Below are 27,683 nucleotides of genomic sequence, written 5' to 3'. Positions count from 1 at the left end.
ATTTGACACAACTGAGAAGGGGTAAGCCTTGCTGCTAAGGTGCAAGGATTGCTGCTATCAAACAAAGATCTTACAGACATAAATTGCATTATCTAGAACCTTTTTATTCTGATTTTAGGTTGTAAACTGATAGGCAAGCCCGGCAGAGTGGGGCTGAGGTGTCATCTGTTGATACCTCAACTCTTTCCAAGTAAAAGAGTGATGGCAGCTATTTCATTGTCCACCTCCTGTATTTAGGGTGTCAGGTCACTACAGGAGGAGACTGCCCCTTACCAGGTGAGTGAGTAAGCAGCTCTGCTCTTATTTTTGTTTTGTGTGACACAAAGAGCAAGTATAATAACAAATGCAAAAGCTTGTATTCGGTTTGTTCCTGAAACAGCAGTGGAGGTGTCAGAGTGTCCACAACAGGGAGCAGACTGTGAGTACATGCTGAGGGCAGTATTGACTCTGAGGAGGAGTGCCTGGGTCTTCCCTCTCTGGGCACAGGGTTTGAGCAGGCATCTCCAGTCCATCCTCATCTAATCAGGAGATCTCCTGATTAGAGAGGGAGCCCAGGATGTGAGTGCCAATTTAAGTTATTGCTTCATATTGTGAAGGTGAGTAAAATGGTTCCTCTCACCGCAATCAACAGCATTCCTTCCCCAGTGAGAGGCCTTCCCTACCCAGAAAGTAACAGACAATAAGACTGGAAACTTTTTCACACTGTATTTTTTTACCTGTTTTATTTAGGCTTTGACTAGAAATGTGCCAGCATTTTCAGGAAAGACAACAAGCAGACCATTTCATCCCACTGACAGTTTGATTTTTTGCAGATTTCTCCACTCATGTTTTTTTACAACACAAAAGAGTTTGGATTTTTCTCTTAATCTTGTAATGAATTTTTTTTCATGACAATTTATGAGTTTTTCCTGTCTGCTTTTGGGTTTGGGTTTTTAAAAAATAAACAGTTCTTCTTGGCTTTTTATTTTACCTTTTTTTTGTGAACAGCACTTGCCCACCTTGTCCTATAAAAATTAAATCAGATGGATCAGAGATCAGCTGAGCTGGGATGGGGTATATTCTTTTTTAATCTGCAATGCTGATGTAAAACTTTTTTAAAATTTTTTTCACAGATCCTATGAAGACACTGCTTGAAGTGTCTAAGCAATTATAATCAGAGGACTTGCCTGAGCAGTGATTATTTTTTGCATTGAAATACAAATCTAACTTACCTAGAATAAAATGTTCTGGCTCAGCACAGGCTTTGCTAGACTGTGCATCCAAAATCTATTTCTTTCAAGATCCTTTCCTTCTTCATAGTTCAGAATTGCCTTAGTGTATTTTGCCTCATTTTTTTGAAATGCACCTGCCTTGATTACACACAGGGAGACAAATTTTTAGGAGGCAACCTTGATGAGCTGCCAGTATTGACTTAACTCTGCTCCTGCTTCTGGTAGCTACAGAAATTACACCATTGATTTTAATGAGAACAGAATTAAGGCAACTGTAAGTTCCTTCTGGAAACATAACCCCACACTGTTAATCATTTGTATTTAACTACAGCAGTTAATAAAAAAAAAAAAACCCAAAAGATAAATAATAATAATCAAATTCTGCCTGCTTAAAAAACCCCCACAAAATCCTTTAAAATCATGTAAAATAAAACCTGCTTTTTTTGTAAACAGGCAATACTGAGTAAGCAGGAATTCCTGGTCCTATCTGGATGTTAATTGTACTTGAGTATTTGAACAGGGATCGGTCATAGGCCTAAAACACCTAAATACTTTAAAATACATTTATAAATAATCATTCTTTATACATCATAGTTGTTCTTTCCACACATCAAAACCAGACTTCTGTATTCCCCAAGGAAAAAAAAAAAAAAAAAAAAAAGGAAGATTACTTTTGCTTTTGGCACAAAAAAAGTAAAAATGAAGAACAAGCACCACCCTTACGGGAGTGCATGAAAAGCTACCAAATTGGTCTTTATTTGCCTTAGGGCTTTTTTTTTTTTTTACAAAAGTTTTAAATATAGGTTAATATGTAAACACTGTGCACACACTGAGAGTTTGATCCTGGCCCGTTGAAATCAATGGCAAATTTCCCATTAATGCAGCAGCGCAGGGTCAAGCTCCACGCTGGTAAGGTGTGTGCAGGCCGAAGTCATTGAGGGATGCAGGAAAGCAGGAGCCCGGGTGCTGCTTTCAAAACCAGCTGCCAGCAGAGTCCGACTTTGCGCCGAACACTTTCTTGCACATGTTGGAGTTTTCTTGGTGCAGGGGGTATTCATTCCCGGCCAGCGTGGCTGCCTTCCCCCTGCGGGCCGTGTAGCGCCTGCCGGAGGGCAGGCTCTCGTACTTGGTCATGTGAGTCCTGCAAAGACACAGCACCGCGCTCTGCCGTCAGCAGGTCTGTGCACAGCCTGCACCCTGCCACCAGCACCTTGCACACAGGCCAGGTGGCTCTTCCACAGTCAGCAGACATAATCAGCAGATGTTCTAGAAGCTGCAGAATAGCAGACTTTCCTGAAGATTCTCAAAATCTTTAAATCCTCTCAGGTTTTTAACCATCTTTTGGATGAGAAAAACCTGATTGGAACTCTGGCACAGGCTCTACAAATGTTATCTTCCTTAGGTCTTAGCAAACAGGGATTAGGAGAGAGCAGTATACCAAATAAAGCCAATTTAATTACTATTCTTTGGCTACTGAAGAGCATCTTTTTAACCTTATTGCACAGTTGTTTAGTTTTCAGGAAAAATGGTGCCTTAATAAAGTATGATAGAACACAATGGCTGCTGGAGTACCAGACCAGGTACTTTTGTTAACATGAGTAAATAGCAGATGATGAAGAGAGCTTTCAGCTCATGTATGGCTTTGCACTTCCTTTCTCAATAGTGTAATATAGAACTGCTGCTGGCAAAGCCTGAGGTCACCATCAGAACTGATTGCACACGAGGGCACTACTGTCCTGCCACTTTAGTTAGTTCACTTGCAAAATCAAATTAAAAAATTGGACTGAAGTGCACATTCAGAGCTGATCAGTTGTGATCTTCAGGAAGGTTATTTCTGAATCTCAGGGGTGAGGGACAGGGAGGAATGGGTTATCAGAGAGGTCAGTGTGTGTAACAGCCTGCACTGCACCTCATCGTGCTAGGCTGGAATTTGGCCTCAGTGGTTAATCTCATATCTGTGAAAACCAAAAGTTCCAGCAGCTGGCTGGAAAGACACTTCAGAAAGTGTGTGCTCTTAGATCTTACCTGAATGGAGAGTCCACTCTATCCATCTGCATACAGACCAAAAATGGGTACTGTGAAAACTGCACTGTAGAGATGAAGTCTAAAGATGTTTCTGTTTCCAAAGTGGTATCCATACCAGTTTTTACAAAGAAGGAATCCACCTCAGTGTTACCAGCTACAAATATGGCTACCCTACAAAAAAAAATTAGGCATTGCAATTGTTTCAAAACACATTAAAAAAGAGGAAATTGAATTACAAGCAGTTCTACCAACATACATAAAAACTGCCCTCAAAAGAGCCTGTTCTTCATGTAAGGTATATAAATTCACATGAGACCAGTGGGAACTGGTATTATCCAGGTAAAAAGGCAAAGAGAAGTACAGACATTCTCCCATGCACTTAACTATTTAATTCTATTTATTCAGTTTCTTAATTCTAACTCATGTGCAAGGTCTTTAAATTTGTGTCATTGGTGCTACCATGGCTCAGAAGCCTGAGCTGTCTACAGCTACAGCATGTGCTGGGGGTATCTCACCGGTTCTTGACGTTGGTTTTGGATTCCCGGTACCACAGGCTGAACTCCATCCCTCCGGAGATGTCGATGGCCAGCCCACCCAGGAACTCTGCACTGGCTGTGGGCCCAGACTGCAGCTGGATTTCCTGGAGCCATGGCAAAGCACAGGTTACTGACTGCAGACCTTAGAGGTTTCCTGATTCCCTTTGGTCCTGCACTCACACCACTTGCCATTTTGCAGGAACAAAAAGGAATAGAGGGATTTTCTGAAAGTATGGCCAAAACATCCTGATGCACCTCTCTCCCTCAAAAATGGGATGAAGCTACAGCAAGGCACCTTGCATCCTTCTCCTCTCCCCTGTGTGCCAGCTGGCATCACTTCTGCACGGAGTGTCACTGCAGGGAATATCATGTCTCCGAGAGCTACCACACAAGCCCCACAGAGGTTGTGACAGCAGTCCAGCTAAATCAGATTAAACTCCTTGCTGGTAGCCCAGCACAGGTGCAGTGCAGTGTGACCAGCACCCCTGAGCAGACCTGTACTGGCAGTAGGATGCTGCCACTTGTGCAGTGGCTCCAAACCCACCATATGACAGGAATTATGTCTTCAGTGGCGGGGTGGCCAAACCCATCAGCTAATGCACCTTAATTTGCATTAAATGCATTTTCTATCAAATATCAAATGTGCTCATGGCTTCATGAGACCTGTAAGGCTGGACTGGAAACACATCCATAAAGTCAATTTCGGAAGTGGTAATATAGCTCAGGGTCATGGCAGTTCATTCCTTTTAAGGTTTGACACACAGCCAAGATTTCAAGGTTCACCCAGCTTGGCAATCTATCTCTCTTTAGATAGTTGTACGGTTTCCCTAAGAACTAGTGGATTAATTCACCATTTTCAAAGAAATATTCATTTGGGAAAAGCTTATTTTGATCATGTGCTTCACATACAGGACACCTTCTCCAGTCTCACAGATGGTTTCTCCCTCCTCTCAGGCTTCTGTGCCTGTGGTGTTCTCAGCACCTTTAATGTTGCAGGACATGTGGGAATGTGAATTTCCTGCCCCTTTTTGATGTCCGGGCACCCTAGAAGTCTCTATTCTCTTCTTAGCTATTCAGTAGTCCAGTGACTCCAACTAATGCTGTCCCAAGATTTAAGGAAGAAGCAAGCAGAGAGTCAGTCTAGCTTCCTAATCCCTATAGCAAGGAGCAACATCAGGGAAGGTTTTTGTTCAGAACATGAAAGTTATCCAGCTGTAATCGAAGACTCGGATAATTATGGTAGCTGTACATGGTTACTTCACCTTTTAGGGTAAGTTAATTATCCTTGAAATTATTTCCTTGACAGAACCAGCTTGGCAGAGCCATCTTGGCAGTCAGTTGCTGCTAAAGTGGGCTTGAGATTTAAAGAATGCAGTGGGCTGGCTGTGGCTTATAAATCCAGCATGACCCCAGCAAGTGTGGTCATATGACGCTCCGATTTCTTATTTTCACCCAAGTTAAAATCATGGATTGAAATTGAAACCTTTCTGAAATCAAAGGGAGTTTTTATACTGACTGCAATGGGGCATAAAATACTTCCCTTGCTGTTTAGGTGTGGACATAAAGCTTGTTTTACTTTATTTTACTTTGCTTTTAATTGGGACTGCATTGGTGAGTAGCTGCTAATGAGTGAGGAGGTAACAGTATACATGCTGGCAGAGATATGTACACACAACCAGAGGAGCAGATATTTTTAGATGTATTGTCAAATTGCACCCAAGAATATTAAAGTAGGCTGGGTTTATAAAGGCTGCATGGTTCAAGACTTAAATGCTACCTAGAATTAAGCTGTATTTGTCATTGAAACCAGCAGAGAAGTTAAGCAGCACTTCTCTTGTGTTTTACTAGCTCATCTATTTCTTTATTTATAGCTCAGCCCTGTCCCTCGTCTCATGTGCAAATCCAATCCAGGCTGATGGGAGGTGTATATCACAGGGACCCAGCCTCCAAAGGAGAAGTATTTTCCTTTCCTTTCCTATTTTAAGCTTTGTGTCTCATTTGCAGTGGAAAATGTGACCCAAAAGATCAGAACCAGTCATTTGTTACTGTTTAAAATGCTGAAATGCGCCATGTTTCAATAAGAAAGTGTATTTATGTATTGCACTGTAATGCAATCTTACTGTAATGCAACACAGTAAGAGATGGCTGCAACAAGCACTTCTCTGGGAACTGGCTACCTTCCACTGGGGTCTGGCTTTCAAGTGGCTTCTCTGACCTATCAATACAGTATTTCATTTCCCTGGGCTTCTGGCAGGTGTGTTGCCTAGGAGAACTATTAACACTGCTGAACTTTAATGCAGGTGACTTAGGAGTCTCAAAAACAGTTTTATGAGCTCTGTTTATTTCATAGCAGGAATATAACTTCTGGTTATTCTTAGCCCTGAAACAACACTGTGGCCACATGGAAGTGCCAATACCATGTTGATGTGCTGTCAAGTTGGAATGTAGCTATAAGATCATTGTTAGAAAGATGGGCTGTGCTTAAAAGGCAGCTCCACCTTGAAGCTGTGTTCAACAGTGCTTCAAACCATTCCTGCCCTTGTGGGGTGTGGAGGTAAGACACTGCTGCCAAGGCTTCCAAAAAGGTAATGACTGACTGAAAACACTGCACCCTGATATTGTTAAAAATGGCACACAGTCCCAGCCCTGGCTGCCCCAGACTTTTGAGAGGCTCTCCAAAGGCAAGGAGTGGAGAATTTGCTGGCGGACAGAGCTCTAGGGGTGCCCAGCCAGCTGATTCAGCTAGAGTATGTCTGGAGCTTCGTGCATGCACAGCAGTTGGAAATATTTAGTTCTCTAAATGCTCCCTGTGCTCAGGACTAGACATGATTATCTTTCTCACCTCTGCGGTCTGTTTGTTAAATAGGTCACAGCAAAGTTTTTGCCCATAATCTGCGTGTGAACTGTAAAGCACTGCTGGAATGAGCTTTAGTTAGCCAATTTGGGCACTACTTGGGAAGCCCTCTGGACTTAAAATACCATTAGAAGGAGCTGAGCTGGGTTCTGGATGGGAAAACCTGTCATGTGCAGAGGGTGTTTCTGTGTAATTTTGAGCAGAGTGGATTGTCTCATCATCTACTTCTGGCATTTTCTTTGGCTTTTAATTACATGGGAAAAGCCAAAAGTAAATTTTGAGACTGCAGATGTTTTGTGAGCTGAGTACAGCTGTTAAATCCACAGGTTCTAAGGAGATCCCAGCTTGGGAAGAGCAAAGATATCAAATCAAGTGCTGACCTACACATTGAGAGAGATGTCTAGATTCATAGTCTTCCAATAACACATTATGTATGTGTTATTGGAATATATGTGAATCTATTTAAGCACAAAATTAGCAAATCATTTGGGTTGACAGTTGCATAAAAACTGTGTAATCCTCATTTTAATTCCTTGTTTTGCCTAGAAATAAACAGTTGAAATGTGGACCTCTTAGCATTGTTCTTTGAAGGACAGTTATCTGATTCATTCACCTGACAATTATTGCCTAACTGGACACAACGTCCCTGGACAACTTGTGAATAGAAAAACTTAGGTGGTCACACATAACAAGACTGTACTACAAAAAACTGTGGGAGGGAAGGTCATAGCTGAGAGCAATATGAATTTTCAACAGGAAACTCAGCTGGATTTGCTTTTGTTAAGTTTATAGTTTATTTTCTAGAATGTCTGTTCTCACCTTTGTTCTAGGTTGCCTTTCATGTAATTTTATTCTGGTTTTTAATACCCATTACTTTTCTATTGCTCTCCTAGTAAAGGTAAGCTGTGTAACACTGGTCAAGTTTATCAGCATTGAGAATAAAGAAAATAAGGTGTCCTACAATAGCAGTGTGGGGGAGGAACCACCTGTGCTTAAGAGACAGAAAAAGAAGCAAACAGTGTGCTGTTAGTACCTGTAAGAAATCTGTGAGGAGGACAAGTCCTTTCACCACATTCATGGGATCTCCAGTTGCCGAGAGCATTTTAGACATTAAATCACCATACCCTTGGAAAAATGTCACTGGCCTGAGCTGGAAACCAAACAGAATGGCAGACATGCCAGCAAAGGAGTCCAGGTTTTCCTCTCCTTCATCAGGAGTTGCAGCTATAATGGACTCCAGACCCTGAGCTTCGAGAACCACCTACGAAAGAGCAATGATACAGAATCAATGAAAAAATCCTGCCTGACTCAGACTATTAACAACACCACTTATTTTCTTTATGTCTAAATGCCTAATTCTAATTTATGTAGTTGTAGTGGAAAAGGTATGAGGTTAAGACTTAATGGAACTAGGAAGAGCACTTACAAAAATGGAAAATAAAATAATCTCATGCCATGTTTTTGCCCTTCAGATGCTGAGCAGGATTTACCCACATGCAGATCACTATCCTGAGACTAGTTTTCTTTCAAACACATTCTTTCAAACACGTTTTCCTTCCTATCTTTTTCCTGTCCATGAAAAATATAACTATTTTACATGGACAGCTGGGAGGAAAAGCCAGAGATGTTCCACAGCACAATTTTTGTCCTGTATAAATTTAGGAGAATTATAATGCTGAAGATTCTTGTAAATATCAAGAAAAGTCTAAAATACAGACATTAAAATCTCTTTGATTTGTACATTTGATCTACTCCTTGAATTTCCATTCTGCGACATAACCTGAACTGGGACCTGATTTTACAAACTCACAAAGCTTTTATTGATTACATCAGATAAACAGCATAGGCTTTACACAGGCACAGACCACGACCTATGATGAAGGACAAAACACTTGGGTTTTTTTTATGGCAAACATATGCCACAGCATGGGGTTTTCCCCTGTTATTGGTTTTCCCCTGTCATTGGCTTGTTCTCGGCCCAGTGCAGCAAACCTTACGGTCTTAAGCACTAGCTGAACTGATTTAGAAGCTGTATGAAAAGGGCCACATACTGGCTAAGTTATTATGCACAGTGTGGAAGTTACCTGGATGGCATGAAGGTCAGTGCTTCTGTCGAAAACACGGATGTTCATGTTACTTCTCCGTAAAATGCCAGAGCCGGAGTAAAGGATGTCGAGGCTGTATGTGGATGACACATCAGGACCACCTTAGTTAAAAAAGAAAGAAGGTACCTGTGACTACACTAGTGGATTAATGGAATGTTTGGGAATACAAAGAGGGTTCAAAGGCAGTTTCATGGTTACATACGTGTGATATATCCGGTGTAGGCAGAGGAAGAGCCCATCTTGGAGAAGCGATCGTAGTTATGGGCACGCATGTCCTTCAGAACTTTCCGAACTGTTTTGCTGTGTGATTTCAAAACAAACAAACAAAACCACTGAGATACAAAAATGTTACAGCACCAAATGTATTACTTTTTGGTAGAAAGATCAAGCTTAAGAGAGGGTGAACTTCCCAGTAGGAAAGAGGGTTTTCAAAACCTTTACCTTTTCCCACGAAAAATCTGCCCTAGCCCAGAGTCTCTCTTTCAATTTCAGGTACTCCCTGGAGTCATAGGAAGAAAAGCAAGCAAAGGTCTTGCTTGAAAATGAATGGTTTTGAGAAGAAGATATATATTGATTCTTTTTATTCTCACACTGTGATGTTTAAAATTTTTCCACATCACTGGTTTTGAAAATATAAAAGCAAGGGACCATTTGAGAGAAGTAAGATCAGCAGAAGACATTTTTCACAGTAATGCAAGTCAGATGCCCAATTATTTTTTGTACCTGTGAAAATGTGAATAGCTATTAAAATAACTACATTGAAATAAGGGATTTATTCTGAAATAACAATACAAGGGACATAGAAATAAGATATTCTTTTATACTCTCCTTAGGTTTTAGTAATTCGTGAGAACCTGTGTGTTCTCTGTAAGGAAGGGCTGTATTTATTTACACTGAACTTAATGTACCTGGAAGGCATTTCAAAGCGCAGTATATCTTGGATCATGGAGAGCATGTACTTGTTCATTTCCATTGGCAGTTCCCCAATGGAGAGCAGGATGTTTTTCACTTCCATGTAGGATGGGTTACTGTTTAAGATGATGGCAGCTGCTGTGGTTCTCACTGTCTTTTCGTGGATTTTGCGAGTCTGGTGATATATCCTGTTCATTGTTTCCTTCACCTGGTCAGGAAACACATTATTCACTCAGTGCTCATGCAGATGAGTGGGCAAAGTACAGGTTGGAATCTCGTTTATAATATCAGCTTAAGTTAGCTTAGTTAGCTCCATAGCTAAGGCTAATACATAAGGATATATTTTCGGCATCATGTTTTTCATGGTCCTTTTGGAATGTTGAGACATGTATAGCTCAGTGACCACAAGGACAAGTGGGACATCTGTTATTTTCTCTCAGCCACAGACCAAATACAGCCTTACACACTGGTTTTCAAAGCAGGGCTGTAAATAAGTAGCAGCACTAAGAACAAATGTGGCAGTGGTAAGACAGATATTTTCTTGACTGTAAAGGAAACATGTACTTCAAAAACCAAGAATCTTGTTATTTTAATTTTCTAGATAGTGCCTGTGGTGGCGTGTCCCTGAGAAGATTGTGACACATCTTTCTTACAGGGGAGTCTGTGGAAAGCCATGTAGTCCCACTGAATGGGCTCCAACATGCTCATTGCAGAGCAGCACCGACAGCCTCAATCCTGATGGCCAGCAGCAGATATGAAATGGAATTCAAGGTAATGCAGCAGAGGCAGGCCCTCTTGTCCCACTGTTTTCTATGTCTTTTCCTATTCTTATAGCCTGCAGGGTAAACTGCAGCTGTTTTACCCTTCTGTTACTTTGTGCACTCTCCCTGTGTGAAAGCACAAGACAGAACAGGGACTGCCCAGGTGCCCAAGTGCTCCCTCTGGCGAGCAGAGCCCGGTTTTCCCCACAGACTGCACGCCACCTTTGATAGCTGCGTGTGACCCTGGAGCCAAGGGCTAACTAGCACGTGTCCACCAGTCCATTCCTTGCCTTTAGCATGTTGACTGCACCACACAGCTTGGTGCCATCAGCAAACTAACTGAGATTGTAATCAACTTCCCTGTCCATGTTGGTGATGACAAGAAATGAGCTCTGTTAATTTACCCTCTGTCTTTAATACAGTCTCCTGCACTTCTTTTCTTACAGTATATTTTCTTACCTCTTTGGTGAGAAAAGAAGGATCGTATCTCTGCAAGGCAGTGGCAGCAAGGCTGCTGACGGGTCCTTCACCTGACTCAGCGTACTTCAGGAGCACTGGAATTGCTTCGGGAAGGAGTGCGTTCTTCAGTGCCAGCAGGTACATCTGCACATTGTCGTCTTTGTTGGCCTTCTCCAGTCTATTCAGAATCAACCTTTTGGCTTCTACAACAGCCTAAGAAAATCAACACCACATTAAATGGTGCTCACAAACCTCCCTTTTTCCCCTTGCATTAGTAGAAGGGGCAGGGCTGGTTTCTGGCATGTTTTTGTGGCACAGGGTTTGCAAAAGTTTTATTTGTATGTTGATGGCTTCCTTCAAGCATAACCAAAGTGACTGCAGCTACAGTGACACCTGATCCAAAGTTTTATCACTTGCCAGCTGCTCCTGACCTGATTCAGGGACTTCACAGGTCTTCCTTGTGGGGCAAACAAGTCCCCACAAAAAAGGCAAGGGAAGTGTTCTTCAGTGCCTCATAACATAATGTTATAAAACTACTTGGGAATTAACAAGGGAGATTAAAAGGGCCTGTTCAGGTAATTAAAAGGGCTCTGTATCTTTTCAGCAGTGTGCTGCAGTGCTGAACAACACAGATCCAGCAGCCTTGTCTGATCATGCTCATCCTCTAACACCAGCATCTACGCAGTTCATGCTCAGAGTAAGTCTTCCTCCTTCTATGCATGTTTGGGGCATGGCTGATTACTTGAATCAATGAATTTTCTTCACAGAGGTGAAATAACCTAAGGTGATTGCAAATAATAAACAGATCCTGAGTTTGCCAGTGTTTCTCTGAGGATATGCAAAGCTTTTGGACAAGGCAGCACAAGCGCTGCTTCTGCTGACAGGTTCAGCCACAAAAATGGGAAGAGACAAGATTAAAGCCTAAATCTGACAAATTGGAGGTCATTATTAAAAAAAAAAATACAATCCTCTATCAAACATAGGAGTTCATGGACTTATTTTAAGTGGGAGAATCTACTTCCCATATCTGTCATGCTCCCCCAGTAATCTCACCAGGGATCAGTCCTGTGTGTTGCAGACCAGAATTTAGGCAGCAGTGACCATCAGATACTCACTGGCAGCTTGCAGCCATCCCTGTCACACAGCTTTCTAATGAGTGCTCCCATGACAATGACAAGAGTTTCTCTGATTTCTTGACTGGCGACTTCCCCCTTGAACTTCTCCTGTCATGCAAAAGCAAAACTGTTTAGTGTCTCAGTGTAAACGTGAGAAGCCACACTGCTGTGGGTTCAAGAGGTTCCCTCATTCTCTGTGAACATTAATGCAATGCAAGGGCAGTGATTATCACGATGGCCTGGGCTCAGGCTAAGCACAGCACTGCTCTATCATTACATATAATAACTCGGTGCCATTTTCACCTTCAGTTACATTCAGTGTCTCAAGTAGATTCATTTGGGGAAAAAAAAAAGGGATTTACACTTCTGATTACAGGACTTTCATAAGGCAACAATCAAACAATCCTCAAATGATTTTCATAACATTCAGTATTATGTTTCTTTTTCAAGTAATGGATTTTGGTAATATTTTACAAAGTAAATAGATTTTCAGTCTGGACATAGGAATGTTTGTTGTTTGCAGGCTCTATGTTAATAGCACTCTTATAGGAAACCCTGAAAGGCATAAAGAAAGGAAAATTAGAAACAGCAACAGTTGTTTCTTCTTCTCTTCCCCTTTGACTGGGACAAGGCATAAGAGTATTAGCTCTGTTGTATTTGTTTTGTCCTTGGACTTACAGTTAATGATTTCAGGAGCGTTTCACTGGGGTGAGAAGCAAATCCACAGGCATACAGGAACCGCTCCTGCAGGATAAAAGTGCTTGCATCCTTAAAGTCAAGAAACTCCAGTACAGCCTCCAGTGATTCTGGGGTCTGAGCCGACGTTACAGCATCCACTACCTGTGGACTACAAAGAAGTGCAAATTAAATGAACATATCCTTGCAATGAGCCAGCCAATACTGAAAAGACTTGGTTGCATATTGAGAGAAAGAAGCTAATGTACTGAAACAGCTCTTCATTGCAAGTAAGAGAATCTTTTGTTGGAAAAAGTGTCCCTGAACTTTCACCTCAAAATGGTACACAGACTCATTTCCATGGATAGTATTTGAATTTATGCAAATAGGGGACCAAAAAAAGTTTAAAAACCCAACTATCACAAGTGTACTAAAGTTTACAGGAAAAGGTTATAGTTATAAAGAAGTGTTTCAGTACTGCAGGCACAATGACACGTAGAGAAGAGGCTTCTATGCTGCCTGAGTGACTCTCAGGTTTATCTCCACTGCTAGCAACTGCTACAATTTATTTGAAAGATCCCGACCATATGACTCAGAAATGCTTTCCAACTCTCAAGTTTCAGTGTGCATGCTGTTCACAACCAAACTCTAACGCCAGGACAGTTCCTAGGCATCAATGTTGCCTGGGAATACTTCTTTGTTGTATCTCCTGTTGAAGGAAACCAATGGGAAGTCAAGAACAAGTTATAGGGTTGTTTCAGAACAACCATTTGGTCTGAGAACCTTTGGCTAAACTACAAACCATGTTGACCTTGCCCTGTAGATACAACCCTGGTGGCTGAAGGGTGTGCTGAAAATTTATTATATTACAAGTACAAACATAACTTCAAAAAAAAAAATCCTTTTCCTGTAGACAGTATTGAACACTAGGTTTGCATTGCTAGGGCATCACCAGTAGAACTCAATCTCTTTGTATGCAATTTGCCCTTCTGCATTCTTCAGTAACTTAGACCTTTTAAAAACTTGTTCATGGTAACTTACAGAAAATCTTTATTTTCACTTTTAATAACTTTCAGTATCTCCTCCTTCGTAGCTTTTCTGATGTTCTGAATGAAGGACAAAAAGCTTTTTGCAGCATCAGGTTTGGAAAGTTTGTCAGGATGCATTTTTTCTCTGATGCTCTTCCAGTGCTCAGAAAGCTGCAAAACAATTCATATTATGTCAAATCTTTCAGATTATAGCTTCAGTTCTCAAAATCAGACTAAATAAATGCCAATATGTAGGCCAGCAGTTGCTCAGAGTAGCTGAAATCCAACAGACTGATGATCCTTTAGCTCAGTATTAGGTAATTTATGATATCCCAGCACAAATATCTTAGAAATCCTTCTACAGCTGTCTCTCTTCCAACTCTTTATTATTTTCCTAATGTTGTACATGACCTTAACCACAATCTTTTTTAGAAAATTTATTTGTACTGTAACTGGAATAAAATGTATTCTCTTCTCTTGAAATTTACTGTGCTTTCTGGTGAATATGGTGTTTGCCTTATGTTCCCATTTTTTCCTAAGTAGATTTTTTTTTTTTTAAAAAGGGAGATGCACAATCCCCAATTCACCAATTAATCATGTTTTTTGAGAAGATGGTCATTTCGGGTTAGTATAGAACAGGATTAAATGTTCAAGAAATTGTTCCCATTTTTTTTCATAAAGTTTCATACAAAGGGATTTGTAGCTATTGGACAAAATAAAAGGTAAGATGGTGGTTTCTGTATTTATTCCCACCTCACATTTTTTACCTGAACAAGCCAACATGGTAGCAAAGCACCCATAACTGTCCTTCCAGATACACTCCTGTAAGAAATTGGTGCCAGTATTTTGACCTTTCTTCTCTCCCTCGCCTTTGCCTCTGTTATCTCAAGTTATCGAGAACTTGAGATTCCTTGGTGAAAACTCAGCTGTTCTTTGCAGCAGTCTTAACTGCAGTTTTCCTGAGTGGGAAATAACAGTAGCACCCATCTGACCTTCACTAAAATAGTTCCCCTCTGTGGATTTTGTGTTGGGCAATAGCACTTGAACCTGCTGGCAATTAGAAGTATCATTCATCAGTACAGAGTGCAACTTCTATTGCCTGTAACAAACAATAATTAAGCAACAATGATTGAGACATAGGATATTTCCTGAGGATTAATGACCAGCTGGGAGGAGCTCATGTTCTGAGGCACAGATGGGTCTTTTAACCTCAACTGGTAATTAGTGCTTAGCACCAAGGTCAGTGTTGCTATTATTAACTGAAATTGGATAAATATATAGGTCACTTTTTATTCCCCCTTTTGAAGTTGCACCACAGTCCAGCAAAAAAAACCCTCTAACCTCATTTCTCCTACATTTCCTTCTGTGTGGAGCCCAGCTGTGTGGGCTGCTCTTAGTCAGTTTGGCCCATACTCTAAGAGGCGAGCAAGGTGGGAGATGCAAGCTGGAGCTATATCAAGGAAAAAGGAGTGGAGACCAAGCCTTCCTTTTGAGGGGTGCTCAGGAGCAGCTGCCATCTCCTGCAGTGACCATGGCATTAAAAACACCATTCACAGTTGACTTTTCTGAGGGCCTTCATTCTCCTGATGTGAATGTCAGGCAGTTTGGATTTATTAACCTAAATATTCAGGCACAAGATGCACACACTTCCACATGGCAATTCAGTGTGGACACGGACCTGTTTCTCTTGACAGAGAGATCAGAACAGAGGTCTTGTGGGCAAACCACGAAAACTCCAGCCAAACCAAGAGGTTCTAAACTGAGCAGGAGTTGGTTTTGAATGTCTGTGCATGACAGCTGTTTACCAATGTATAAAGGGTGGCTGCACAAGACAGAACAAACCCACCTCACCTTCAGAAGGGTCAAGAATCCTTCCCCATAGGAACCATGAGCATGAAAGAGTGTAAGATACATGAGCTCTTCTGAAAAGAGCATGCTTTATGTTGTCTAAACACAGAAATCTAGACCTGATTTTAAGTGCAAACATTTGCCATAACCTCAGAGAAGCTAATGCTGCCATCTGGGAAATGAGGGTAGCAATGATTATTTTATCAAATTCATAAAATAGAGATAAGACCTGTTACAATTTAAAAAGGGCTTTGAGAATGCAAAACTCTAAGGCATAGCATGTCAGCAGGGCATTAATGTATACTATGAAATATAAGTACCATATGCTATGTTGCTGCTTTGGATACAGTGTTCTGTTTATAGAGCCCATCTTTTCATAGCAGTTACTGAAAAATACAGTGAGAAAGAAGAACTTCTTTGTCCTCGTGCCATTAGGTTTATAATGACATAGCTCAGTCCGCAGGCAGTGCTCTGGAATTATACCCTGTGTTTGTTATCTTGGGCTGAAAGTTATAACTGTTATGACAAACTCAGTCCCAAGTGACAAATTGGTCAGCACAAACCCTGACAGGCAGAGTCAGGGAAAAACTACCTGTCCCTACTCTGTTTAGAATGCCCTGATATTCCCTGCTCAGAACTGCCCCAGCACATGTGCAGGATCATTTCTATATTCCCCAAATATGTGGGTTTGGTCTTCCCTGTGGCTCAACAAGCATTAGACAAGAAAAATTATTACAGTGTAATGTTTCTTCCAAATAACTAGCAAAAGTACCAATACAGGAACATATTTGTGCTCATAAGGAGTATCTCTGGAGGACTAATATTATGTGTGCTGAATAGAAACTATATCTTGATTAACAACACCGGAGAATAATGATCCTTAAATTAATGTTCCCATTCATTCCTCAATAGTAATAGCGTTAATGCTGTTTGCTAACAGTCACTGTAGTAATCTATTTAGTTTATGATGAACATCATTAGTAAAACAAAAGATGATGCATTTACAGTGCCATGCTCTTAGCCTTCATATGTCTTAAATATAAAAAAACAAGGCAATGTTTTTCCCAGGGAAAATGAGAACATTATTGGACTTCTCAAGAATACTAAATCCCCATTCTATACTTGTAAAATACCTATAAAATCCTTTAAACAAAAGATTTCCTCGGGGTCAGGTTAGTAAGAAGAGGTTAAATATAACTACCAACCAATGCTTCGCCTGCCTGAGGAATAGCTAATGAACTTGAATTCCTAGGAGCAGTTCAGCTCCTCCATGACAAAACTGTTTACAAACACCAGTCAGCAATCTTAAAATTAATTTTCCACCCGGAGGAAATAAGGTGAACCCAGCTCAAGGCTGGCAAGGCGAAATAAAACAACAGGATGTTGTATTTCTGGTGATCTGGAGAAATATTGCAGTCTTTAAAAGAGAGCAGAAAGGTTGGTACTTTCAGTGGTAGATCTTAAGATACTCGTGTGGGGTGAGCACCATTGCAACACTTCCATACTTCCTACTCCAGGGTGCATTTTATATTGCTATGCTGGACCTGTCCTAGTTCTGCATGGACAGAAAATTTGCTTTCACACTTGTCCTGCTCAGCTAAGCAACCTGATGTCCAATGAACCTGTGTTTACTTACTGAAGGGCACTTTTTGCATTCAGACTTCACTGGCTCTGCTTCCAGGGGCATGGCAACATAATTGGGGTCCAAGGTCTTGATCACACCAGCGACTTGCTTTGCAGCAATCAGTCCCATCCCAGCTTGAACTGACTTCAGCTCCAGCCTCTGCCTGTACAACCACACAGTGAGGACACCATTAGAGCCCAACCATCAGCACAGAGATGCAGAAATCACACCAAGAGGAAAAAAAAAACCCCTCCATAGACAAAAATATAGAATACAGACTGGCTGAAGTCTTATTTTAAAATGTTCAGAACATGGCAAGTCTGTGGGGTTTTTAAGGTAACAGAAATATCTGATACCAGCAAAATTACTGCTAGAGTTATGTGCTATAAAATACCTGTATGAGAGACTTTCTAAAGCACAGATTTGTAACACTTGATAAACAGCCTTCAGTATTCACATACATTCTGAAATGTTTCATATATTTGTTCTTAAAAGATCTGGAAAGTGAATTTTTGAATCTACTTTTTCTTTTAAATATCTACTATTAGAGATATGTCTGAATCATTAACCTTGTATGAGTATCTCCACACTTTCAGTGCTTTGCAGTCTGAAGTCTAACACAGATCTAGGTTTCATGGTTGTTTCCTTGCTATGCAGTAGATTTTATTTTCTACACTTCCAAACTCTCATATGCTAGAAATAGAAATCCATCAGAAGTATTTCTTGAGAAATGAGATGACAGAACACCTATTGCACTAACGGGTAGATTAAAAGGGTTTGGCCAATTCCTGCTGTTTTCCATTAACTTCTTATGAATGCCATTATTTATTATTTGCAGTGTGGTAGAACCCTTAATCAAAGTTGAACCTGGTACCTGGCACAGTTGGACCTGTATATGGACAAAAAAGAGACCTAAAGCCTTACCTGGAGAGTTCACAGCCTTAGATCTCAATTCTCTAAGACCTACACATGTAACCTGAATTGAACCACTAGTCCTGCTACCATCAATGACAGACAGGCCAGCTGCCCAACTTACTTTGAAACTATTTTGGCACCTGTTTTTCTTCGGTAATTCAGAGCAAAAACGAAATTTTCTTCTGCCTTAATGGATTTAATGAAACTGTCTTCCAGCACATAAACTGTAGCTGATGTAGCTTTTGTACTGACATCCAAGATCTGAAAATAACAATAAAACAAAAAGAGGGTTATTCAACAAGCAACAAAATAGGAAAAGAGCTCTCTATTCCAAATGAGGACAAGACTTGTAATAAAAGAGAGCCATATGAGGAAGGTGCACACACACTGGCATCTCAAATTATGCCCATGAACCAGGTTTTTAAGTATTGCCTCTGCAGTAAGTAGCCACTCATTTCTACACCATGTGCTTCAAATTCAGTATGTACCAGGGTAAAAGACAGGAGGAGCAGGGCAGGAAGCTATGGAGCAGGCTGCAACTGAGAAAACACCCAGTACTACATTTAGTTTAATGCTTTAGTTTAATATGCTTTAAACAAGACAAGAATCTTTTCCAGAGAAATGTTTTGTCAATGAGACTGTCATGCTCACACTCATATCAAACAAGGTGGCTGGCTTTGCTTCTTGTTTTGAAAAGAAGATGATATCTTTGTGGTAAGTGTGAAAATGGGGAACCCAGTCATAGTATTAAGGCAGTTTATTAAGAGAGTGTGTGCTGTCTTTGTACTTCTCTGAGCTGAGAAAAGTCAGTTTCTGATGTGGAGAATCCCAGTGCCCTCAGCAGGTGTCCAGCCTGCCCTCAGCAGTGACTACTTAGAAAGACATTTACTAACAGTGGAGGACCACTAGGGCTGTAGTAGGGCTTTATTTACCTCTAAGGCACATCTCCTATATTACACCTGAGCATTAGGGAAGCCTTTGACCTTCCAGGCAAGCCTGACCAGGCTCCATTCAGGAGTCAGCACCTTGCCTGGCATTTACAGCAGATGAGGAAAAGGTTACTATTATCACTATGACTGCATCTGTATCAGCTGAGCGAAAGTGGTTTACACCACAGGAGACTCCGTTCCCTGTTCTCTCCTTGGGAACTCCATATGACATTTGGGCTAGTAAAACTACAAAATTTACATATAGAATCTGCTTCCTCTAATGCTAGAAGGACTTCTGAGAAGAAGAGTAGTAGCTGCTAAGAATATATTTTAAATAGGAAGACTAGATTTTATTTTGTTAAAGAAATCATACCCGGTTGTGGCTGGTAAATCTTTTCCTTTCTATTTCACAGGAGTCCAGGTCTTTTACTTTAGTCACTTGATCTTGCCGCACATGGTAAGTAGTATCACATTTCCCAGAAATGTCCACCTTGGAAAAGAGAGTTAGATTAGGACAATTTCTTTAATTTATTTTTGGGACCTCCCAACACCTTCCAAAGATGAAGCATTCTCTCCACTGTTGGAATCCTGTGCCTGAGATGCTGCACTGCTTGGGTTTATTTAACAGTTTTGAGGATGTCAGTGGTTCTAACTATGTGCTTTGGGTTGGCAGGGATATTGTTCATTAGATGGCTAGGAAAAAAAGTAACAATGGCTGTTTAAACAAAATAATTAGGAAATACCAGGCAGCTCACACTATACTCACAAATTTGAGTTAAATTTTATCTTTGTTCAAGGGGACAGGTTTAGAAATTTAACAATGGAAGGCAACTTATATGGATGCAGCTAAATCAGTGCTGACTTTGTGTGGGTACCCAGATTTAGAATTTTAGTGGGTACCTGGGGCTCCACTCATTAAATTTAGGAATCAAACAACTTTAAACAGCAGTATAATCACTTTTATAGTGACCTGGTTTAAGGTGGTTTATTACCAAACTCTGCTAAATTTATAAAGGCATTTTAAATCAAATGGATTGTGCTACTACTTTGTGCTAATTGCAGCTATTTGATTTGTGCCGCCAAATATTCAGAAGACTGTCTTTATGTCCCTAACCTCATACGTTATCCAAGCACTGATTTCTATCACTGTTCACTCTTTCTGAAGTCAGCAGGAGCCACAGGTCTGCCTTCCAGAGCAGATCAGGCTCTGCCTGTTCCTCAGGTGATGATAATCTTGCCTGATAGAGCACCATACCTCACGGGAAGAACCAGAGTGCAGCTGTAGCTGGAAAAGACTAGCCAGACCTCTCTTAATGTTCTGAGTAAAACCAGGTTCATTTTGATATGAGTAGAAGGTTTGGATCTGTAGGAATGAAAAACAAACAAACAAACATATAAAAAGCATTCAAAAGGGTGTAACAAATCTGGTTAAATTTGAAAGGAATAGTGAGGATTCACTCTAGAAAAACTACCTTTACTTTGAATTTGGATCTGTTATTTGCTTATTTTGAGCAAACTGCAGAGGCTGCAGGGCCTGACAATAACAGTACAAACACGTTTTGGCCCTCAGCTGAACCTAAGTACAGTTTCAGTGCAGTGAGCATCTCTCCTCCTGGAATTGAGAGAATTTAGATGGGAAATGGGAAACTTTTCATACTTTCACAGGCGACTCATTTTTCTGCATAATCCCCAGGTAACTGCTCCCCACAGGGGCATAATATCTGTTGCACTTTAATCACAGGTTACAAAAACTCAAGATGAATCATAGATAAATCACAGATAGAATGACTTCAATGACGTGTCAAACATATCACAACCTTTGCACTTCATGGGTCAACTATTGTGATTGAGCCTCTCCTCTGGTAACAAGACTTTGCACCTCCACTTTGCATTCAAAGTGCTTTAAAAGTGCCCCTTTATCTGGAACTGTAAGTACAATCAGTGTGTTATCTTGGGGTAACCCTGAAAAGTGAAATTACTGTGCCAGGGATGAAATTGTCATACCACAAAGAAATCATAAAAGGAGTGTACAGACCCTACTACCCGAGAAAAAGCCCAAGTTTTTAATATTACATCTTAGCCTTAGCATGTGAAAGTGTGCAATGTATGAGGAGCAGATGTGTTCTGACTGTGTTCTTCTGGTACCTCTGTTCTCATGTAGGGATGTGTGCAGTTCACAGCCAGAGCTGTCCTGTTTCTTTTTATGTTGTGTAAAACTGATGACAAGGCTGAGTCTGAAAGTTACTGAGCAGGTCTGATAGCAGCTGCAATTCAGCAGGCTGAGCTGGCAGCCAGGGTATGTGCTCAGTGCCTATTTACAGCAGGAGGTAAAGATCCCACTGGGATAGAGTGTCACAGCCCTCACTGCGCTCTGCAGACGGGAAAAGGTAGTGTGACCTTCAACCTTCCTCCTTTCTCACAGCCCCTCCTGCCCCACCTGCTGAGCATTGCTCAGGCTGCAGAGGGGGAAATGGGGCTCTTGGCCCAATGCCACAAGCAACAGGAGGGTGAAGGACCAGGGGCAGGAGCGGCCATGACTAGAGCCTCACCACTCCCTGGCCACTAGAGTAGGCAGAGTACAAGGGCAGCTCTCATAAGCAGCTCTGCAGGGGAAAAGAGAGTGGGATGGATGTACTTGAATCCCCTTCTCAGAGAAAGGGGGACACTGAGAGCTACAAATGGACATGGGTGCTCCTGTGCTGGGACAGCGCTCTGGTGCTCTCTCAGGGCAGGATATAAAACCCAGGCACGTGTTGAGACGCATCTGCTCTCTGACCCTTCTCTTCTGATTTTTGGAGACTCTCCCAGTGGGGGAAAAACATGTAAGGCTGTAGCTCTTTCGGCATCAAGCTCATTAACTTGGCACCATTGAAACTGCAGGTGACACAAGTGAATAAGAAAACCAGAGAGCTGGGAAAAGCAGTCCTGGTAAAATACTTGATAGGGGTTTAAGGTGATTAACACTGTTCCTTGCAGACTCAGTAGAACATCTCTCAAGAAAAATTGTATCTGCTTTTCTACCTTCAGATCGTGGACAAAATCCTGCCCTCGCTGAAGCCAATAGCACAAATCCCACACAGCAATTGTGCATATATCTATATGTGTACCTTTCTTTGTGGACAATCTACTCTTTACTTCCCCATAGTGTGGTGTTCTTCTAGGCTTGGGCTAGAAGGCAAATTACAGTCTGTTCTAAACTATTGTATTCCACACAGAATGATAGGACACAATGGCTTATTAAAAACACTGAGTGAATAGTGAACTGGTAAATTCTTCAAGTCTGTTACAAAAGATTTGTGTCATGTTTCCTTAGGGACTGAAATTTAAAAGACAGGCTCTTACTTTTCCACGGACTAGCTCAACCATTATGGGCCTCTGTAAAGCCTCCAGATAGTCTTTCCCGATGATCTTCTCTGTGCTTTTTCCTTTGAAGACGTTTTTATCAGCTGGACGTTCATTCACATTTTCAACCTGAACATCTTTCATCTAGCAAAGCAAAAGCAGAGAAAATTAATGTAGAGAGCAGTGTAGAATTGGCCTAGAGTATACTAAATAGACTAAATCACATAATAAATGTTCTTTATTTCTGCATATCTGGTTCTGATTACATTCTTCCAAGATTACTATGTCAAAGTTTACAAAAGAAGCCAGCACTCTCCACTGGGAAAATAAGTCCCAGAAAATGTCACCAGAAAGCTAAGTACCAAACCCAGTTTCTATTTACAAATATTTGCAGCTACAGCTGAGGACAACATATTGCCCCTCAGGTAAGGGCTTGCACACCAGTTGCTTGAAGCTAAAGGAGCTGTATGAAGCAATTTCTAAATACAGGAGGTATTCTGAAGTGCTGGCCTATTATGTTAGATAGGTACTTGTGAAATCTAATTCTATAGGAATTAGAATATCAAAGCAGCTGGGTTTAGTTGATGAGACTACAGAATAAAAGGTTTAGCTCTTGTTCTGAAAGTGAGTTCTCTAAGATTAGATTAGCAGCTAGATAAGTGCAGAAAAGATTGGGTATGTTTTAAGTTGTCTGATGGCAATAATTACCGTAATTTTGACCAGCTGGTCATCATCATTGTCAGGATTTCTCCATAAGAGGTTGACATCCACACCAGAAGAAATCCGATATCCTGCACTTTTCTGCAGGGATGCTTTCACCCGATCAACATAGACTTCAGCCGAGTAAGCAAACTTATATAGCTTGTCATTATTTAGGCTTGGCCCAGTAGTGTGCCCTGTTTGGAAAGCAAAAACAAACAGCATTTTAGAATTGGCTAACTCTCATAATCTACCATTTCCTCTAAGAAACTTTTAGAAAATTAAAAATTTAATTGCAAGCAAAAGATTTATGGGACTGATCCTGCTACTCTTGATTACAGAGGCTGTCTCACTGAAGCAGCTGGGGTTTTTTGTGATTATGTTGACATTGACCATACATATTTAAGAATGATGATAAAATCCTTTGTTCTAGGGCTTTAAGACTGTCAGATTATTTTCTTCAGCTATGTTAGCATTACAAATTAATCCAAACTTATTTGCAACTCAAAATACTGTTAGTAATCACACAATTTGTGTGTTTAGCAATGTGAAATGCACTGATGTGATCTGTTGGACCTAAATCATTCTCTGCATCTCTTGCACATTTATTGGGAATCTTTCCATGGAGAGTCTTGCCCAAGAATGTGATGAAAACATTAAGAATGTATTTTTTTAGATAAAATAATTAAGCTCTTGTTCTTTCAACTAAATAATTGTTCCCATAGCTCTGTCTCTGCTGGTAATTTATATATTTTAAGGAATGTAAAAGGGTAGAGAAGGGAAAATAAGCTGGCTGTACACTAAGTGCTCTTAACATTCTCAAAGCAAACACACACAGAGTGACCTTAGGTGCTATCTGTAAGCAGCACAGCACCAGCCTCACACACCCAAATCCTGCACCACTGAATGCACTGGAATTTCTTCACAGAGTTCAGGAGGTACAGAGCAGAAACAAGTTCATAACAGAGTTAATCTAAGAAACACAAAGTGCTGTCCTCAGGGAGATGCATCTCAGTCTTATGACAAGTGCAGGGAAGGGCGGAGGAAAAAAGAAAAATCTCTCACAACATCTCAGAAAAATTCTTAAGCATGCTGTAATGGAATCAGTATCTTCAAAGTCCCCTGCAGAGATTCATCAGGCTATCCTGATTTATGTTATACCCCTCTGTTTTATCTGACTAAAATAAACTTCAAATCACTGCATTGATAGAAAGGAAAATCTTATTTCCCTTTAATATTTTAAAGCTCATTTAGGCAGGTGCACTGGGTAGTTCCATCATGGCTGGATGGATACATTTTGCACTTCTTAAAGAGTCCAAAACCTCTGTTTCATTAAGATTTTGCTCAGTTGTTTCCCTGGTCACTCAGATACCATGGAGGTGGATTAAGGTGAGCCTCAAAGAACCTTTCCCTGAGCAAAATGGACACTTCAGCAAGTTTAATCTGAAAATTGTGTAAACTGGCAAAGTTACAGACCTAAACAGACTTTATGCCAGCTGGAGATGTGGTGCAGCAAGTCTGGTGATCCCAGTGGGCTCTGCCTGTTCACATGTGAGAGGCCAAAGCTGTAACTATTGATTTTTTCCCAGGGAGGTTGAAGGAGTCATGTTGACACAATGGGGCCCGTGTGATTTTGCGTGTGTCTGTTTCAAAACAAAGTCACCAAGAGGCATGCAACCCTTCCTGGAGGTTTACTGTGAATTTCCTAGCCAATTTCCTTCCCCAGTTCCCTGCTTCGAAGCTACCTTACCCTGGAGAGCAGAGGGTGCTCAGTGCCTGCTCTGTGGCTATGCCTTTCAGGACACCCCAGGTTCCCTGCAGTCCCTTGGAGCCAGTTGCTTCCTGGCTCAAACTGTCCTTCATTTGCAGCAGAAACTGCAGTGCAAAGGACTTAGAATTGGCTGAGGTTTTAGAAATACCACCCACTAGGTGCATTCTAAACACAGTTCCATCTAAAGGAAAAAAACAGGGGAACAGCACATCCAAGACAAATTATTTGGGTGCTCAGAGACAAGTCTCTTATTAGTTAAGGTGCATGTTGTGGTTTTGCTCCCTTCCCTATTCTCAGTTAAAAGCACCTTTCACCTACCCTCTTCCTTTCCCCACAGCTGAACACATACATGGTTTTATTCTTCTTTTGTAAGAGCTCCTTCCCTCCTCCTCCCTTTTAGCATTTGCTTATCCCCACAGACAATAGAGCTGTTCCATCCTAAAGGAAACAGATGAGCAAATGATGCAGCAGCTTCTTGCAAGTGTCATGGAAGAAATGAATGATTGCAAAGTATTCCTGGGAGATAGAAGAACATGAGGTTTTGAAAACTTTCACCAATTCACAAGTAGAAAACACTGCAGGAGCCAGGGCAGAAGACACCTTTAGTTGCCAGACTGGCAAAGGGTAGGCCAAGAGTGGATGAGGATAAGAGAGGCAGCAAGGATGAGGCAGCATTGAAAGCAGTCCCAAAGAGTTAGCACTTATCCCTGTGGAAATGGGGAACACAAGAGAGGCAACTGAATAGTGTGGTCAGGCTGAGAGACAGGGGGATCTTGACAGATGACAGACAGAGGTACAGGGTCACTGACCAGAATCAGTACTCAAAACAACACAACAAAATTTTCATGCCAACTTCCATGAAGAAAACACCAGTACTATTCTGAAAGGAATATTGCAACACCTTTCTGACAGAAACTTTTCTTAATAGAAAGTCACTCTTTTAGAAGCCTTTGTATTCAGCACAGCACTGGAATCCTTGCTGCCGGTGCAGCCATTGACATTTCAGCTGATGGCAAGAGTCCCACTGCCTGAGAAGGGAGGAGAGACGGACACACAGACTGCCACCAGCCCAGCCAAGCTCTCTGGGGGTCAGAAGTGCTGCTTCCAAGGTGGAGTGCATAACACATAGTTTGACTAGTAATGTTAAGTGTCTGTCATTAAGGGTAACATGCCAACTCTATAATTAAATCATGATACTGTATAATACAGAAGGTTACACTGCATGAGTAGAGACAGCTGTCAAGTCCTGTGCCTTTTATTAATACATATGGCATGCACAGCATGTGTGTCTCTAACTACTCGCTAGCTCTACCTTCATAAATCATATTTGCCACTATCTCTGACACCAGATAGCTTTAAAAAGCAAACCCCATCCGCTTATTTGAAAACATTTTTCAAGTGGAACTGCAGTAGGAAAGCTTTAGTTGTGCTGACCTACCTTAATTGTGAACAGAATATTGTTTCGATATTTCCAAAAGGCAGTGTGGCCTGATGAAAAGGTAAAACACTAATCCTAATCCCAGTTCTCACACTGAAGCCCTAGGTGGCCTTTGGGCCAGTAAATTAGCTCTCAATCTCTCTGCACAAGAGAGAGAGGAAATCTGGTAGAGCTGAAGGGACAACTAAGTAAAGGGAAAATGCTTGCTCAGTATCCTGGGGAATGTGACAAGCAAATATCACTTCACATCAAGAAGTTTTGCTTAATTGATATTAAGGGGAAGCTGGGAAGATCAAACACCAGAAATGTGGCACATTGGTACCTAGCCATAAACTGAATGTGGCAGTCTCATGAAATAAACTCACAGGTAAAGGCACTGCTTGCAAACTTCTCTCCTTTATAACTCCTGTCATGAGAGTGTATAGAGACAGGGAACAAGGAAGGTTGCTGCTCTGTGTTTACACCGTACCCTGGATTCCCTGCAGGAAGCAGGTGGCACCCATGAGAGCATCGCTACAGCCTTTTCAACAGCTTAGCCCAGGATGGCATGCTCCCCCTGCTTCCCCTCGTGATGAAGACATCCTCATTAAACTAAAAACTCAACTTGTTATAAGATTGCTGCTCCTCTAAATTTAATGTGAAGTTGTACATGAAGAGTCACTACTACAGACACATTTCCTTGCTTCATACATTGGCACTGCTGAAGCAGACCATCTCCAAGATTTCATACCCTCGACTTTGTCAGGACCCGAGTAAATCTCTGCTCACAGGGTTTCTGCAGACATTCAGATTTTCAAGATTTACTACAGAGCAACGTTTTCATGAAATTAACAGGATGCTTCTTACTGACTTCAGTGGTAGCTGAGTCAACTGCTCAGAAGCTGAAACCTGGGCAGCCCTGAGCACTTCCTGGCTCTGCTCCAGAGAGCACTCCATGTGTTTAACTTCTGAGCGTGTGAAAAGTCCCTTTGAAGTCAGTGCCCCCACAGTATGTCCTGATTAAGCAAGCTCAAGTTCTCTGATCTCCTGGTCACACCACTGGCCCTGTGTACTTGAAAACATCATCTCCTCCAGCACCTCTGCTGAGAGGAATGCTACAAGCACTTAAACCTAGCTAGTAAATGCATCTTGTATTACTCAAGCATGTCTGAGTAAAGCTGATAATTTTTCAGGCAAAACAGAGATCTGCATACACACACACTGGCTTTGCCTCTGCTGAGGCAGAAGCTGAACCAAGCCCAGTACAGACCTACCTTTCACAGAGGCTGAGTAGGTGGAAATGATGCAAAGGAACAGCACGGTAAGAAGAATCATGCTGGACTCTGCCGAGCTCCTGACTGCAGCATGAAGTGTGAGAACCTCCAAGAAGTGAGCTGAGAGTGGAGCTTGCAGAGAGAGCCACAGGCTTGGCCACACTGTTTATCTAGATGTAGTAA

General features: G+C 41.3%; 1 protein-coding gene across 1 annotated transcript; it reads right to left on the bottom strand.

Annotated features, from left to right (window-relative positions):
• Positions 1-705: 705 nt before the first annotated feature.
• Positions 706-27,683, bottom strand: MTTP (microsomal triglyceride transfer protein). Its single transcript, XM_009101285.4, has 18 exons — positions 27,501-27,683; positions 23,048-23,235; positions 22,340-22,483; positions 20,253-20,360; positions 19,371-19,487; positions 18,190-18,329; positions 17,166-17,316; positions 13,695-13,852; positions 12,657-12,825; positions 11,979-12,086; positions 10,864-11,076; positions 9,640-9,851; positions 8,934-9,031; positions 8,711-8,832; positions 7,660-7,887; positions 3,752-3,876; positions 3,237-3,407; positions 706-2,352 (listed from the first exon to the last, which is right to left on the bottom strand). Exons 1-18 carry the CDS (start codon positions 27,559-27,561, stop codon positions 2,184-2,186), a joined length of 2,682 nt encoding a protein of 893 aa, XP_009099533.1. The 5' UTR covers positions 27,562-27,683; the 3' UTR covers positions 706-2,183.

This window comes from Serinus canaria, chromosome 4, assembly GCF_022539315.1.
Source record: "Serinus canaria isolate serCan28SL12 chromosome 4, serCan2020, whole genome shotgun sequence".
Classification (NCBI taxonomy): domain Eukaryota; kingdom Metazoa; phylum Chordata; class Aves; order Passeriformes; family Fringillidae; genus Serinus; species Serinus canaria.
The sequence above is the reverse complement of the archived record's forward strand: the minus strand, read 5'-3'. Positions and strand labels throughout refer to the sequence as shown.

Excerpts from the sequence above, each read along its gene's own strand:
- MTTP (XM_009101285.4), bottom strand. The coding sequence starts at position 27,561 with ATGATTCTTCTTACCGTGCTGTTCCTTTGCATCATTTCCACCTACTCA. Across the intron at positions 3,408-3,751 it reads AAAACCAACGTCAAGAACCG|GGTAGCCATATTTGTAGCTG; the intron begins GTGAGATACCCC and ends TTTTTTTTGTAG. Across the intron at positions 2,353-3,236 it reads AGAGTGGACTCTCCATTCAG|GACTCACATGACCAAGTACG; the intron begins GTAAGATCTAAG and ends GTGTCTTTGCAG.